Source organism: Pipistrellus kuhlii, unplaced genomic scaffold (genome assembly GCF_014108245.1).
Source record: "Pipistrellus kuhlii isolate mPipKuh1 unplaced genomic scaffold, mPipKuh1.p scaffold_m20_p_3, whole genome shotgun sequence".
NCBI classification, from domain to species: Eukaryota; Metazoa; Chordata; class Mammalia; order Chiroptera; family Vespertilionidae; genus Pipistrellus; species Pipistrellus kuhlii.
Window position 1 is genome coordinate 182654204 of NW_023425529.1, and position 16254 is coordinate 182670457.

The 16254-nt window shown below is 48.6% G+C and overlaps 1 protein-coding gene across 10 annotated transcripts in view; it reads right to left on the reverse strand.

The window, feature by feature from the left end:
* The window catches only part of TENM3 (teneurin transmembrane protein 3), a 367962-nt gene that overhangs the window by 24440 nt on the left and 327268 nt on the right, over nucleotides 1-16254 (reverse strand). For 7 of the 10 annotated variants that reach the window (XM_045588987.1, XM_045588983.1, XM_045588986.1 and 4 more), the window contains 4 exons: nucleotides 11230-11497; nucleotides 9502-9645; nucleotides 4866-5115; nucleotides 4053-4073 (listed from right to left, as the gene is read on the reverse strand). In XM_045588987.1, the coding sequence (XP_045444943.1) occupies nucleotides 4053-4073; nucleotides 4866-5115; nucleotides 9502-9645; nucleotides 11230-11497 (683 nt within the window). The remainder of the gene's footprint in view (nucleotides 1-4052; nucleotides 4074-4865; nucleotides 5116-9501; nucleotides 9646-11229; nucleotides 11498-16254) is intronic. The other 3 variants (XM_036456870.2, XM_045588985.1, XM_045588984.1) reach the window with 1 other exon arrangement.

The window sequence follows — 16254 nt, forward strand, 5'->3', positions numbered from 1 at the left end:
GACATGTGACCCATGTGTCCTTTTATCTTTTAATGGCGATATAAGCCCCACAAGGTTGATTTTCAGTCCCTGGCTAAATACTGAAATGCCCGTGGCTTTGGCTGGTATCAATAAATTTAAGTTCCTTTATTTCAGGAATTTTAAGCATTGTAATAGAAATGAGTGGAAATTTACTATGAAAACTACAAGTATCCTATGGAGAAATTTTAGCATACCTAAGAGAAACTTATCTTTTAAGCTTCTCAGAAGCTCCCATCCGTATAAAAAATTGAACATGTTGGTGGCGGTAGTATTTATCATATATCTCTTTATTCATTAGAGCATCGCTAGGAACTTTTATTTGATATAATAAGCTGGCAGTACTTACTAACTTGAGTGTGCGGAAATATTCCAAATTTTCAAATAATAAGACTGTGATTTTATATTTATCATTTAACATTCATATTAATTAGTTCCCCCACTAGTGCAATTAATGAGATGGCTGATAGTATGTGAAACATCGTAAGAGGACCAGAAGCATGCATTTTTACATTTTGGTTAATTATTAACAACTGACTACACCACTCGTTTTTATAGATGTTGACACATTTTCCAATTTATTTTTCTTTCCGGTCACCTGCTCCTAGGTCTTTCATGACTTTTACACTAGCCAGAAAAGAGGGGGAGGACAAGCCAGGGGACCCCCCCAGGCCGTATCCCCTCAGCTACACGAGGGAAATGGTCTAGGAAGGCAGCCAAATGGGAAGCAGCATCGGAAAAGAATTCTAATTTTTAAAGCTAAATTAAGAAGCTCCAATATCCTGGCTTTGATTAATTAATTAGCTAATTAATCAAGTATCAATTTTGACTGATTGCTTATTAAGCTATTCTGGTCAATGATTTATCATCGCATGACGTGGGCTCAAAAACCCTGGATAGTTTCTACATCTCCCTGTTCCTTGTCGCCCATATGCAGTGTGTCCATTCCCTTCATTTCTTTGTTTCATTGGTTGATTTCCTTCGTGACAGCCATCCTAGGGCAGGCACCTACCATCTCCCGGTTCTCTAACTCATCACCACGCCACCCTGGCCACTGACACCGGACCGAACCCGTCTTCCTGGGAGGCTGCCCTGAGTACGCCGCCATCTTGTTCAAGGTCAGGAAAGGGTTCCCGCAGAGAAGAGCCATTCCTTAGGGCGCTCAGGCCCTCAGCAAGGCCCTTACCTGCCTTACCTGCCTGTCCCCCCGTCTCCCTCATCATTGCTAACGCGAGTCCCCTGCTCAGATTCAGGTGGGTCCGAGTACCTCAAGATGTATCTTTTAAAAAATATATATATATTTCATTGATTTTTTTTTACAGAGAGGAAGGGAGAAGGCTACAGAGTTAGAAACATTGATGAGAGAGAAACATTGATCAGCTGCCTCCTGCACACTCCCTATTGGGGATGTGCCCGCAACCAAGGTGCGTGGCTTTGACTGGAATCGAACTTGGGACCCTTCAGTCCGCAGGCCAATGCTCTATCCACTGAGCCAAACTGGTTAGGACCCAAGACATATCTTATTCATCTCCTTCCCAGACCTCAGTAACTTCACTTGCTCTCTTTTTGCTTCCTGACTCTCCCCTCCTTTCTTCTGGTGGTTCTATTTAAGACTTCTTTGTTGTTGTTGTTGTTGTTGGTCCTCATTAGAGGATATTTCTCCACTGACTTTAAGAGACAGTGGAAGGAAGGGGAAGAGACAGAGAGAAACATCGATGTGAGAGAGACATATCTACGGGTTGCCTCCCACTTGGAGACCAGGGGCTCCAAGGAGTGAACCCACAATCGAGGTACATGCCCCTGCCTGGAATCAGACCCCCAGTCCGAGGGCCGATGCTCTATCCACTGAGCCAAACTGGCTACGGCCAGACTTCATCTATTGACTTACATCAAATACCAACTCTGCAAGGAGACTGCTCCTCACCACTCCCATCCCCCCGCCTCCCAGGACCCTCTTCCTCCCCAGAACCGCGCTCTCCGCACGAGCTGTGGATGTGATGAAGTGTCAACGAATGATATGGAAATGCATGGTCCGTTACACCTCTATCTTGCTTCTCCTATGACAGTGAGCAAACTCCTTCGTCTACAGAGCCAACTATCAACAGCACAATGATGGACGTTTCTTTGGAGAGCCACGTTTTAAACTTAAACTTCTCCCAACGCCACTTCTTCCAAACAGACTCGCCCAGGCCGTGGTATTTTATGGAAGAGCCACACCCAAGGGGCCAAGGAGCCGCCTGTGGCTCCAGAGCCGCCGTTTGCCCACCACGGCCCTCTGAGATTCCGAGGCCTGAGAGCACGGGCTTGGTCTTCTCCTATGGCTTGTCCACGTGGTTCAGTGATGAGTGAACATGGATCGAGTAGAGGAGGACATCGACATAGAACCCGAACGGTGTGCGTCCCAGGCAGCACATGGAGGGACAGGCAGGAGCACGCACGGGGCTGGGGTGACGTGCAGAGAGAGGCGGGAGGCTCGGAGCATCATGAGAGAGGGACCCACAGCATCACGGCCACCACCACGAGTGAGTGCAGCACGCGTTCACGTGTAAAGTGTTGTTAATAACAGCGAAGCTCTAGCCACACGGGCTTTTTCTGGAGAAAGAGGCTAGAGTGCTGACGGATCTGTCAGATGATCACGGAATCCATCTAGCCTTCTAAACGGGCCGTGCTGCAGTGGGAAGCGCACGCCCTGTAGAGCGGTTCAAACCCCTGTCCCCCACTTTGCAGTTAGTACCTTGGGGAAGACAGGCGCCCCTTCCCGAGTCTCAGGGACCTCTCTGCACCCCGAGGACGGTGGGTGGCTCGGCAGTGGCGTGTGGAGTGTCTGTCCTGGGCACTGATCTGCTAGTTTTTCCTGCATCGCCTCCACACGTCCACGCTCAGTGGGAGACATGCCTGTGTGTGTCCCCTGTCCTCCGCGGCCCCCGGAAGGCAGGGCCAGCGCCGTGCTGACGTTCTGCCGGGTTCTCACACCCAGCCCGGCCTCGAGGGCTCCGTGTCCCTCTCGGCAGCCCCAGGCCCACGGGGCGTCTGCAGAGGCCCGGCCCACGCCGGCTCACGGGGGCATGCGGCAGCCACCCCCTTCCCAGGGCAGTGTGCTCCTGGCTGCCAACCTCCGCAGGACACTACAAAGGCCAGGTAGCCGGATCCCTCTCCGGGGTCTCCCATGGCCCTCGGCCACTCTCCCCCGCCGACACCGTCCATCAGGGATTGGCATGGCCGCGCTGGGCCTGGCTGGCGGTCTTGCATTTCTCTAGTTTCACTTTAAACACTGTTTTTGCCCCTTTCCTGCTGCCGGGGGAAGTGCTCAGGCTGACGGCCACAGCGGACAGCAGCGGGGAAACCCAGCTCTGTGCTGCTCACCTGCACCATCCCGGGCTGCGAGGAAAGTCCTTCCTCCGTCAGGAAGTAGAAACGCAACTGCTTCCACCTCTGGTCGGGCACCTCCCTCCGCTCAGGGAAGCGGGAACGGCAGTGGGAGTTCCCCGGGGCCACTCCCCGTGGGCCCTGGGGAACCCACACGCCGAGGGCCCCTGAGCCCGGCCACGCCCATGGCAGCAGGTCACACAGTCTGAGGTTTGCGAGAACTTGCCAAAGTAAGGCATGTTGAGATGCTTTTTCTTGGACAGAGGGCCCTGCACTGAGTACGCTCTGGGCCCGATCAGCTGGGATCTACCCTGGCTGCTGGTCAAACTCAACTCTCCTTCTTCCCCCCACTGTGTGTGCATCGTGTTTGTTCCGCTCACAGGCTTGGCTGCTGGGAGGCAGTAGCTGGAGTGGAGAGGTGTTCTTTGTTATACGAACAGGTTCATTGTAATAATTTCTGGTCACAAAATTCCATGGATCGACATGAAAATAGTTTTTGGATTGTATTACGTCATTTGCTCAGGTCGCATGATGCTGGTCCTTGGGTGGTTTTACCTCCTCGGATGCCTGTGGTGCCGAGGGCCCTCTCTCATGATGGAGCAAGGTCAGAGCATCGCATAGAACGCAAGGACGTGAAATATACAATGGCCTTTACGCCAGGAGCTTACCTATGTCTAAAATCTTTATTTCTTGGTGGAAGCAGGTAAAAGAGGTGAAGAAAGCACAGTTAGAAAAGGTTTCTAAAATATAACGAGTGGACTACTGAGATTTTTTAGTGATTTGTATGGAAAACGGCCGACGTAAGCAGAAACATCCCTGGGAATTAACTGTGTAGGTTAAGGCTCATGAAATAACGCACAGAACAGAATGACTTTGATAACCACACTGAGACAAACAGAGCCGAGACAACAATTCGTTACTTTAACTACTGGCATCATGGCTAAGAATGTAGGAAAATGACTGTAGTTACATATTGCTTGCCTTCATGTCACTCGCTGTGAAATAACAGAGTAACACAATAGAGCACAAGGTTATTCTAGAGACAACTTTAAAGACACGGCTATTCTAGAGAGCTTTAAAAAAATCATAGTTTTGTTGTCTGGGAGAATAGAAAATTAAAATCAGTGAGACATTTTATAGATTAGGTGACTTCATACTTATATATTTGCGAATATATCTATCTATATCTATATCTATATCTATCTATATCTATATCTATATCTATATCTATATCTATATCTATATCTATACCTATACCTATACCTATATCTATATCTATATCTATATCTATATCTATATCTATATCTCTATTATATCTATAGTGCTTTTTCCCAACTTTAACCAAGAATCCAGCTTCCGTTTCTGGGCAGAACTGTCGCATTGGGAAGGCACGTTTAAATCAGTACATCAGGACAGTGAGATGGACCTTTGACAGAGGCATGCTGAGCGTCCGTGGGAATCGCAGCCAGGGAGACACGTACCTCAGCTCCAGCACGCTGGTCACGTTTCCGGAGGGGAAGATGCGGCGCACGTAGTTGAAGTCGCCCACATAGAGGCTGCCATCGATGCCGCAGGCCAGGGCCACAGGGGCCAGCAGCTTGTTGCCGTCCGCCTGCCCGTTGCAGCTGGGGCAGGAGATGCTGCGCCGGCGCCCGTTGCCCATGATGCTGCTGACCACCGGGGGCTGCTGGGAGATGAACTGGTTCTCGCCGTTCCCCTTGTACAGGATGCCTAGGAGGAGGAATGGATCTCACAGCGCCGGCGCATGGAGGGAGAGCCGGCGGGTCACCACAGCTCTGGCTCTCACCCAGCGCTGCTGGGAACACTTAAAATAACGGATTTTTATTGAATTCAGAGAGGAGGGAGGGGAGAGAGAGAAACATCAGTGATGAGAGAGAATCATTGATCGGCTGCCTCCTGCACGCCCCACACTGGGGATGGAGCCCATAACCCGGGCCTGATTCCTGATCAGGAACTGAACTACGACCTCCTGGTTTATAGGTCGACACGCAACCACTGGGCCATGCCTCCTGCCGGGCTGGAAAAACTCTTATTTCAAATTCTATTGTAAAGAACCCAATTTGATTCCCTAGGCCTAGGGGAAAATATCATGACAGGACACACAGGATGTATGTATTAAACAATGCTGTCTGTTGGGAGTTTAAAGAATGTCTGGTGAGAGAAACAAAGGCTTGCTAAGAAGGAGTAAACACCCAAGTTCTCCTCCTCAGAGGTTCTGAGACGTGGCTGCCCAGGGAGCCTGGGTCTCGCCTGGAAGAGTCTGGCTGAGCTGGTGTGAGTGCGGCCTTGACACTGAGGCTTTAGGGTTCTCCAGACGACCCTAACGGGCAGCCGAGTGCGAGGCCCCGGCTCTCCATGATGTTCCGCAGGAGACAGTGCGTGGACCTGGCTGTTGAAGGATGCTGGAAGTTCTAGAAATGGATCCAGTTCCTAACAGCGTGCCCCATACTGTATCTTACTTCTATGTGAGATCCAAAAATAACAGCAACCACCAAACACAAGCACGCCCTCAGACAGAGAACAGCCCGGAAGCGCACAAAGACCCGAAGTTAAGAGGAGCCTGGGATGACGGAAGGAGCCCCACTCACCGGAGCTGCAGACGCTGCCGGAAGGACGTGGCTCCCTCCCCCCAGCACCACCCGCTGCCTCTGCTCCCGGCCAGCCACAGCCGCCACAGCTTTCCCCGATTGACTCCCAAACTCAGAACAGCTGACCTCCCCCCGCCTCCCGCACTTGCCTAGGGTTTGCCATAGTTGGCTTGTCCCGTATTACAGATCCTCTGCTATTCCTGAATACACTCATTTTGTTTGCTAAAAAAATAAAGAGTGTACCATAATATAGAATATAAATGTCTTCCTTAAGAGTTTGTCATTGGTATCTATTTATTTGGGAGGGGGGGAGAGAGAGAGAGAAAGAGAGAGAGATTTATTGTTCCACTTATTGTTGCATTGATTGATTGATTCTTGCATGTGCTCTGACTAGGGATTGAATTTGCCACCTTGGTGTATCAGAATGATGCTCTAACCCAGTGGCTGGCAAACTGCAGCTCTCGAGCAGTGGTTTGCCACTCTGTGGACTAGTGAGTTTGCTGACCACTGCTCTAACCAACTGGGCCCATCATTGGTTTTGAAAAAAGTTAAAAATACTTTTTGGAAAAGAGTGTTAGGAAGTATAGAGCAAACCTCCAATATTCTACTACCCTGTCAAAGAATCTCTTCCTTGCTTTTCCTCTTATCTGATATAAAAAGGCATGTACCTCCAGTTATTCAAAATGGCAAATATAAGAAAACTGCTGTGGGGTGGGTGGGGTGGGATTCATGACCGAACATGCCTTCTCCTGCAGGGCACTAAGTGACAATCATGTTAAGAAGACAAAATGCCAACCTGCTCCTTTATGATCTTCAATGAAAATCTGAGAAAAATTCCAAATGAGAATGAAGCATTTTCCTAGTTAGGAAGGAGCTGAGTTGGGATTCTACTTCTATTCAGTTACCATGATTATATAGAGGTCTAGGGTTCCATTTCCGCCTGGTGCATGGTGGGCTGTCAGCTGTCACTGTTCCGGGCAGATCTCATGGCCCTTTCAGTGTGTGATCTGTATTACTCCCCACCCCCCACTTTAACGTTCGAGCTGGCCATAGTATACTCCTTGAATGATCTACACTGCAAGGCATATGTAGACACACAGTAGGCCCTCAGGTTACCTTGGAGATCTGTTCCTAAGACATGACGTAATGTGATTTTTTTGCACCAAGTCGGACCCCACCTACATAAGCACCTATGTCACTCATATGGGTTACGTACATGGCAGTAATGAAACAGTAAAATAAACCTTAAAAGATAACAATTCCTGACCTTTACTTATGGTAAATAAATAATAAAAAACAGAAAGCACGCATGTACGTATGTCAAAATGACGGAACTTAAAAAAAAACAAAAAAACTAGAGCTTGATGCACGAAGATTTGAGCAAGAGTAGGTCTTCCTTCCTCTGGCAGCTGGCACTGCCTTTGCCCTGGCCAGAGCAGCCTTTCCAGTCTGGACTGGAGCTGCCTTTCCGCCTTCCCATGCTGCCCAGAGGCCCAGAGCGACTGGGATGGTGTGGAACGACCCGCCCCCGGCCACTGGGTGCCTGCACATGCAAATTAACCCGCCATCTTTGTTGGGCTAATTTGCATACTCACTCCTGATTGGTTGGTGGGCGTTGCGAAGGTACGATCCATTACCATGTTACTCTTTTATTAGGTAGATGGGAGATGGCGATGTAACCACGAAACAATGTATGTGGAGTGCGACATAACCTGAGGACTGCTTGTGTGTGTGTGTGTTTATGTGTGTGTGTGTGTGTATGTGAATATATATATATATATATATATATATATTTAGCAGACAAACTTAAAAGAATCAGTCCTATGAAAGTACAAACAGGAAATATGAGAGATTATTTTTTCCTCCCACTTTGGGACAATTTTAAAGCGAAGGAGAGGTAAAAATAATGACATTCCCCTTGGAGTTGAGCACATTTTAGGTGGATTCTAGGATTACTTTTTTAATGCTCTGCTATTTGGGTGATGCAACAATCATAGCCAACTCACGTAAGGAAATCAGAGAGAAAAAAACAGGTGTAATCATAGTTAAGAAAAAGGAATCTAAATAAGACTAGACCATCACAACAAATAAATCGCATTTCGCCTTCCGTACCTAAAGGCTACATTAATGACAGCTCAGATCCTCCTTGCTGGGAGGATGTCATCTGACAACCATGGAACTCCAACTTCCTGTGAGAGCCAGAGCTGCCACCTTCACAGAGGAGCCCCCTGGGCCAGCCCACGCCCTCCTGCGCCGGCTCGCCCCGGCATTCCCTGAGCGACGGCCGAGCCTGAGTCTCCTCTCCTCTGACAGAGCAGAAGGAGGAGCGCTAGAATGTTCCGTTCCATGCTGCAGAGAGCCTGCCCAGGCACCTGTCAGGGTCTGCCTTCCTGCCTCCCCTTTTCCTTCATCTATTTTCTCCGCTTACCCAGCTTGTCATGATGGCAACCCCCCCGGTTTATCCAGTGAGGCACATGTCACACTGTTCCTGGATAACGCTTCAGACCACATTCACTTCCCTCCACAAACAGGTTACCTTGCGTTTAAAAATAACGTGTATTTCATCATTGACAATGCTCTTCTTTCGGAGGGCAGGATCCTGAGGAGTCTACTTTTCACATCGGAGCTGGTATTTTAATAAAAACAAACCATAGCCCTGACCAGTTTGGCTCAGTGGATAGAGTAGGGGTGTCGAACTCAATCAGAGAAGGGGCCAAAATCTAAAATCCAGCCTAAATCGCGGGCCGAATGGTTTACTGAACAGTCATAAACTGTCATTGTGATGGAAATGCAGCGGAGTGCAGCGATGACAGCGCGGTGCGGGCCACATTGCAAGGCCTGGTGGGGACGGATTTGGCCCTCGGGCCTTGTGTTTGACACATGTGCGATAGAGCATCAGCCTGGGGACTGAAGGGTCCCAGGTTCGATTCTGGTCAAGGGCATGGACCTTGGTTGTGGGCACATCCCCAGTGGGAGGTGTGCAGGAGGCAGCTGATCAATGTTTCTCTCGCATGGATGTTTCTAACTCTCCATTCCTCTCCCTTCCACTTTGTAAAAAAATCAATAAAATATATATAAATAAAAATAAAAATAAAAACAGACTATATGCTATTCTGTTGAGGCGTGGGCTATCCCCGAGCTCTCGGCTTGTGGTCTCCCTGCCGGCTCACAGTCTCCTGGTGAAGTGCTGGGCCTGGTGGTCATTACTTTCCGCCCTGTTTGTTCTCACAGTGACAAAGGTGTATGGAGACAGCGTTCCCTCGCTGTGTGTGTAAAGAACTTCTGAAGGCATACAGCGATCTGCCAAACTGTGTGAAACAGAATCTGAATCCTCGAATCAGGAGCGGTATGGGCGTGGCTGGCTCGTGGCTCTGCATCCTGAAGGACCCCCAGAAGCCCGAGGAACTATCTTTTCTTACCCATGCGAATCCCATCACACACAGAACAAACTGCTGCGCAACCCAATCGGGGTAAAGGTGAGCAACGGTCACGAGGACCACGACCTTACCGTTCTGCACGTCCAGCACGTGATGCTTGTCCAGCGTCCAGCCGCCCATGTTGGAGGCATCCAGCTCGTAGCCTTGCAGAATGGCTGTCCTCTTCTCCCACAGGGTCAGGTCCAAGCACGACTCGTACTCGTATCCCACCGACACTGCAGTGGGGACAGACCAAGTCCCTCCGTCAGCCACAGCGGAAATACAATGCACTTCCCTATTTTCCACAACTGTGTGCTGAGACTGTATTTCCATTTTTTTTTTTTCATGGGCAGAGTGTAGTTTTTTATATGAGAAGATTTGATCGCATAAAATATTTTTTTTTCCCTAAAAAAGAATGACCTCCGAATATTATTTTTGCACCTGTTTTGTTGAAAGCTAGTATTTTTATGTTACCATCGTCTTCTTTATCAGGGGGTCCTAGCACACATGGAAGTTCAGGTTGGGCATCTGGTTAAATAGTTAGATCAGATAAATCAGCCCCAAATGGTAATCAGTTCCTAAGAACTTAAAATCTTACTTGCTCTCTGAATTATTGGAGTGATTTAGTGTCTTAGAGTATTATGTTATGGAAACCATTTACAATAAATAAGATTCAGTACGGAAAAAAAAAAGCCACAGTATGACATTATATTCATGCTTTCAGGAATGAACAACAGAATTAACAGTACATTAATATGAACAAACCACAAAAGAACTCTGAGTTCACAATGCAGCATGAATTTTAAAGTTCAGAACAAAGCGAAGGGAGTAGTGGCAATTATCTGGCTGCTTTGAATTAATTCAAGTCCACATTAGAGATTAACTTCAGAATACCATGTCTGCTCTATGAAGAATGAGTAGAAGGAAGTACGTTATCCTTAGTTTTTGATGTTTTCCGAGCCAGAGTTAGAGCTATTCTAAGTATATCTTTACATGTCAAACTTGGATTACACTATCCAGTCACACTGTACAAACAACTGGCTGGACTGACGTTTAAAGAACAGCCTCTCCTTGAATTGATCTTCTGATTAAAAGAGCTAAACCAATTTTTAGGCACAAATGTTGTCCAATACCCTGTTAAACAGCACTATGAATCAAAACTACACTAGTTGTGAGATACAGAAAGACATGAAAAAAAATAAAGCCAGGGAGTTAAAATTATAAAGAAGAAAATAAAAAAATAGGAAGCGACACAATAAAGAAAAAACATGAAAAAAAAAAAAAGATAATCTGAAATATCTTCCAGAACCTTCTTCTGAGACATAATTTCAGCCAGAAAAGATGATGACCTGTCTCCTCCTGCCCACATGGAATACATTCCTTTTCCTGGTGCATTTGAGCCAAACGGTGGGCAACTTCCTGTGACAGTCTCACTGCCTTCCTGTCTGCTCACCCATTGGTCTCCATGGGTTACAATTACTTTTAGGTTAATTCTGAATCACGACAATTTGTTGTTGTTGTTGTTGTTGTTAATCTTTACCTGATAATTTCCCCCCATTGATCATTAGAGAGAATAGAGGGAAGGAAACGGGGAGAGAGAGAGAAAGAGAAAAACATCGGTGTGAGACAGACACATGGATGGTTGCTTCCCACAGACCCCTGACCAGGATCAGGGATTGAACCTGCAGCTGAGGTACATGCCCTTGACCGGGAAACTAACCCACAGCGCCTTGGTCTGTGGGCCAACGCTCTGACCACTGAACAAACCAGCCGGGGCAAGACAATTGGTCTGACGCAGGCTGGACTGACACGGAACTCACCGACAGCTTCGGACAGACCATAGACCTTCTGGTTATACGCGTCTGTTTTGTCCCAGAGGAAGGTGTAGGCCAGGTTCGGGGAGGCGGGGAACCACTTCTGAAAGAGTCTTCCCACGACAGCTACCATGAGGTGGACCTTCATCAGGTTGAAGGGTATCACGGCCTGCGTCATGGTGACCTTGAGGACGGACTTGTACCCGGCGGCTCTGGAGCTCAGGTAGGACAGCCTCAGGTCTGTCCCCGGGATTGTGGTCTCTTCGTGGAGCACCTGATGTGGACAAAGCACAGCCCACACTGAGCTCACCCACAGCCACGAGACAAAATACACGGGAAAGGACCGAGAAGAGCAACCGGGACACCAAGGAGGCACTGCTCCTGAACGCCCAGGTGAGCTGGGATCTCGCTGGACAACCAGGGATGCACCTGCTGCCAGCCCAGACTCGCTCTTCCTCCAAGCCTCTCGCCATTCATCCTGAGCCACTCCAGCCTCAGGGGCTCCTCCTTCAGGAGGCCCTGTGACTGCACCGCCGGGTGATGTGCACGGACTTGCTGGTTCACAGTCACCTGAAGTCTGGCCAGCCCGTTTTTAACCCGCTGCCCGGGAGAATCAGAGCAACATGTGTCAGATGGCTGGCTCAGTACAGGGATGTGGTCTAGGCCAGTGGTCGGCAAACTGCGGCTCTCAAGCTACATGCAGTTCTTTGGCCCTTTGAGTGTTGCTCTTCCACAAAATACCACGGCCAGGGCGAGTCTATTTTGAAGAAGTGGTGTTAGAAGAAGTTTAAATTTAAAAAATTTGGCTCTCAAAAGAAATTTCAATTGTTGTACTGCTGATATTTGGCTCTGTGGACTAATGAGTTTGCCGACCTCCGGGCTAGGCCGGAGAGCTGGTCTCCCCCAGCTGCACAGTTAGGGGTTAAACCTCTGCTCTGGCCTCATCACCCGACTGGTCCCAGCCTACAACGGCGGGAATGATGACAAAAAGCCAACGCGTTTGGGTTCAATGGTCACACATTCCGTATCCACGTGGAAAGGTAATAAATAACAGCACATCCTCATAATTAGCTCAACACCGAGCTAGGACTCACCACTGATTTCTTATATGGCAGTGAATGAATTAGTAGTTTAAAGCTGTGAAAAACTTCCCCTGTGAACAATGAATGCATTACTGAATGCACACAGAGACACTCAATATATACCTTTGAATCAAAACCGGATTGTAAAGAGTTAATATAATCACCCCCCGTAAGAATTATCTATTGTACACATTAAAAAAATTCCTTACCCTAGAATTTACCCATTGATGTGACTAGTTCAATGAATGCCAACAAATGTATACTGATGCATACAAAACATTGCTCAGCTATTTTGAAAATATACTTAAGTAACATATACAAGTCTTCCTAAATGGTTCAGACTCTCCTTGCTAACACTCCTATGAGTTTGGGTATTAACGATGGCCCCTCAATGCCTTACTGCATACACTGTGAAGTGCAGGGCCCTCTCTGTCCCGGAACCTGGGCAGGGAACACCACTTTCTCAATTTAGAATTACGTAGTGTTTCCTTTTTTTGTTTTGTGAATCCTCACTGGAGGATATTGTTCCACTGATTTTTTTAGAGAGAGTGGAAGGGAGGAGGAGAGACCCAGAGAGACACACTGATGTGAGAGAGACACAAGGATTGGTTGCCTCCCGCACACACCCCAACCAGAGCCGGGATTGAGCCTGCAACCGAGGTACGTATCCTTGACTGGAATCGAACCCAGGACCCTTCAGTCTGCAAGCCTATGCTCTACCCACTGAGCCAAACTGGTTAGGGCTACATAGTGTTTCCAGAGGCTTCCTCACATTGCCCTACCAAGATTCATTACGCAGACAGAAAGGATCGCCTCTTACGTCACAAAATCATGGAAGAGAGATTCAATGTTCAGGAGTGCTTCTCTCTTCCAACTCCTCTCCCAGGACACAGGAATGATGTACATCTGTCATCTCAAATTTCAGTAACTTAAGGAAGAACTTAAGGAGAACCCTGGACCCTGGGGCGGGGGAGCTGTCAGTGGCAATGGAAACAATCGAATGGCTGAAGTAGCACCAAAGAATGAGCTCAACGAGCTTCCATTTGGATGTGAGCGATGCTGGCATGAATCTACAAAAGCTGATGCCCTGTGGCAGAGGAAGCAGGCATTGCTGCACTATCAGACACGCCACGTTATTCCAGTCTGGTCTTTACCAAACACACAGGCTGAGAAAATAGTTCCGGAGCATACAGGGACTATCCAGAGCTCACTCCACTGCGGAGACCACGGCGTTCAAGATCCACTGTGGGGTATGAGGTGAATCCACGAAACACAATGCATGGTTCTCCCCTCACTGGGTGGGATATCCATGGGTTCATTTGAAAAACAGATTCCGTGACTCCTGAATAGCGCTGAACGTGTAAGTGATTGAAACCTAGAGCACACACTCTATTTCCTCCTAATTTATTTTGGAAATAACTTCCCGTACACTAGGTTGGTTTTCTACGTGGAAGGCAATCTCTCATTCGTGTATTTCCTGTGACCTAGAAATTGCTTTTCTCTTTCACAGGAGCATGTGTTATCCTAATTTCAGTAATGGATTACTGGCTGGACCATCACTGACCTACTTCCATGGGACACATACCTGTGAGTTAGCTCATTAAAGCATGCTTTCTCCTGCGTGATTTCACGGGCCCCGCTAGTCTGCACTAGTGGGAAGGTCAGTCCAGTCAGAGGGGAAACAAACCGTTCAGCCCTCTTTGGGCAGCCGCGTGGTCTGTGAGCCCTGCTCTGGACCCCACTGCACATCCCGTTAGAAGCCACATCCTGCCAGTCTTACCATCCAAATCTGTCTAGCCCACTCCCTCCTCTCAATTTCCATCACCACCATGATGGTTGGCCCTCTCCCTCTGTGGGTGGGATATGCATGGAGCTACCAGGAACGCTAGCCTGCTCACTGGTCTCTGTCACTTAGTCAGCTGTAGAGAAACGCTAAAAAGACTTCATTGGTCCCTCGGTTCCTTATTATTATTTTTTAATCTTCACCTGAGGGTATTTTTCCATTAATTTCTAGAGAGAATGGAAGGGAGGGTGGAGGGGAAGCGAGAGAGAAACATCTATATAAGAGAGACACGTCAATTGGTTGTCTCCTGCATGTGCCCTACCAGGGCTGAACAACCTGCAACTGCGGTCCATGCCCTTGACTGGGAATCAAACCTGAGACCCTTGGTCAGCGGCCTGAGGATGCTCCAACCACTGAGCCTAGTTCCTTATTGCCTAAAGAATTCATGGTCTCCAGCGTATGGCATTCCAGGGCCATTCACAAACTCCCCACTCTTTCCCCTCACATGCCGTACATTTAAATGGTTCATCTGTTTTTATACTACACTAGAGGCCTGGTGCATGAAATTTGTGCATGGGGTGTGTGTGTCCCTCAGCCCAGCCTGCACCCTCTGCAATCTGGGATCCCTCTCACAATCCAGGACTGCTGGCTCCAAACTGCTTGCCTGCCTGCCAGCCTGATTGCCCCTAACTGCCCTCCCCTGCAGGCCTGGTCACCCCTAACTACCCTCTCTTGGAAGTCTGGGCCTCCCCTTCCCCCCTTCCCTGCAGGTCCAGTCACCCCCAACTTCCCTCCTTTGCTGGCCTGGTCACCCCTAACTGCCCTCCCTTGCAGGCTTGATTGGCCCCAACTGCCATCCCTTGCAGGCCTGGTCCCTCCCAACTGCCCTCCCCTGCTGGCCATCTTGGGCGGCCGTCTTATGTCCACATGGGGATAGTCATCTTTGACCACATGGGGGCCACCATCTTGTGTGTTGGAGTGACAGTCAATTTACATATTACTGTTTTCTTTTCTTTTCTTTTTTTTTAAATATATTTTATTGATTTTTTCACAGAGAGGAAGAGAGAGGGATAGAGAGTTAGAAACATCGATGAGAGAGAATCATCGATCAGCTGCCTCCTGCACACCCCCTACTGGGGATGCGCCTGCAACCAAGGTACATGCCCTTGACCGGAAGCGAATCCGGGACCTTTCAGTCCCCAGGCCGACACTCTATCCACTTGAGCCAAACCAGTCCCGGCACATATTACTGTTTTCATTAGATAGGACTGTTTTTACCACCACACTGCTGCTCACACATTTTCTTCAACTTCCTCAATGACACTTTCTTTGGCTTCCTTGGGAGGTGACCTCTCTTTTGACCTCCCGCAGTTCTCCATTCACATCCTGATCCTGTTTAGCACAGCAGGATGCGTGTCTTAGTATCTTTGTATCCTAGCAGAGTGCCTCATGCATTATAGGCTCCCAGTACATTTTGCTAAACATTGGCTGTCTGTATGAGGGAACGGGGAGAGAAAACCCCCACCCTCCACGTATCCCTGGAACTGTTGACGACTTGAAACCTATTTCAATGACCTGGTTTGCTAGACATCTGCCACCAATGGACAGACCGTGCCTCTAGGTTAAGTCTATTTTAGGGCTGGCTAAGGAGGTCAGTTACTGCCGAGTGGACCCTGGGGAGGAGGGACTAAATTGAATAGGCTGCAATGAATTCCTGAAAGCCTTGGCTCCACGTCTGCCGGACTGATCTGCAGCAAACGAAGGAGGTGTCTTGTGGGCAGCGTATCTGCCTGTGAGCAATCTCACCTTTTATTCCTCTCCCCTCCCCTCATCTCCACCGACACCTCCTCACCCCAGGCTGTGAGTGGATCTATAACACCGGTGACTCCCATACACATCCTTACTTCCAACCTCCCCCCTGGACTCCACCCTCACATGGTCATTTCTTACCGCCTCAACCCCAAACACGTCTGTCCGGGCCACACCGTTTCTCCTGTGGACTCATCTCGCCTCCTGACGGGGCTCCTTGTTTTAGCCTTCCGTGGCCTCTCCCTCAAAGTGGGCAGCTCTCACCCATGCCGTGACCTTCAGTGACTCAGGACTAGTGTGCAACGACCTTCACTCCAGCCACACCTGCTCCTCTCTGCTCTTCCCTGAGCATGCCAA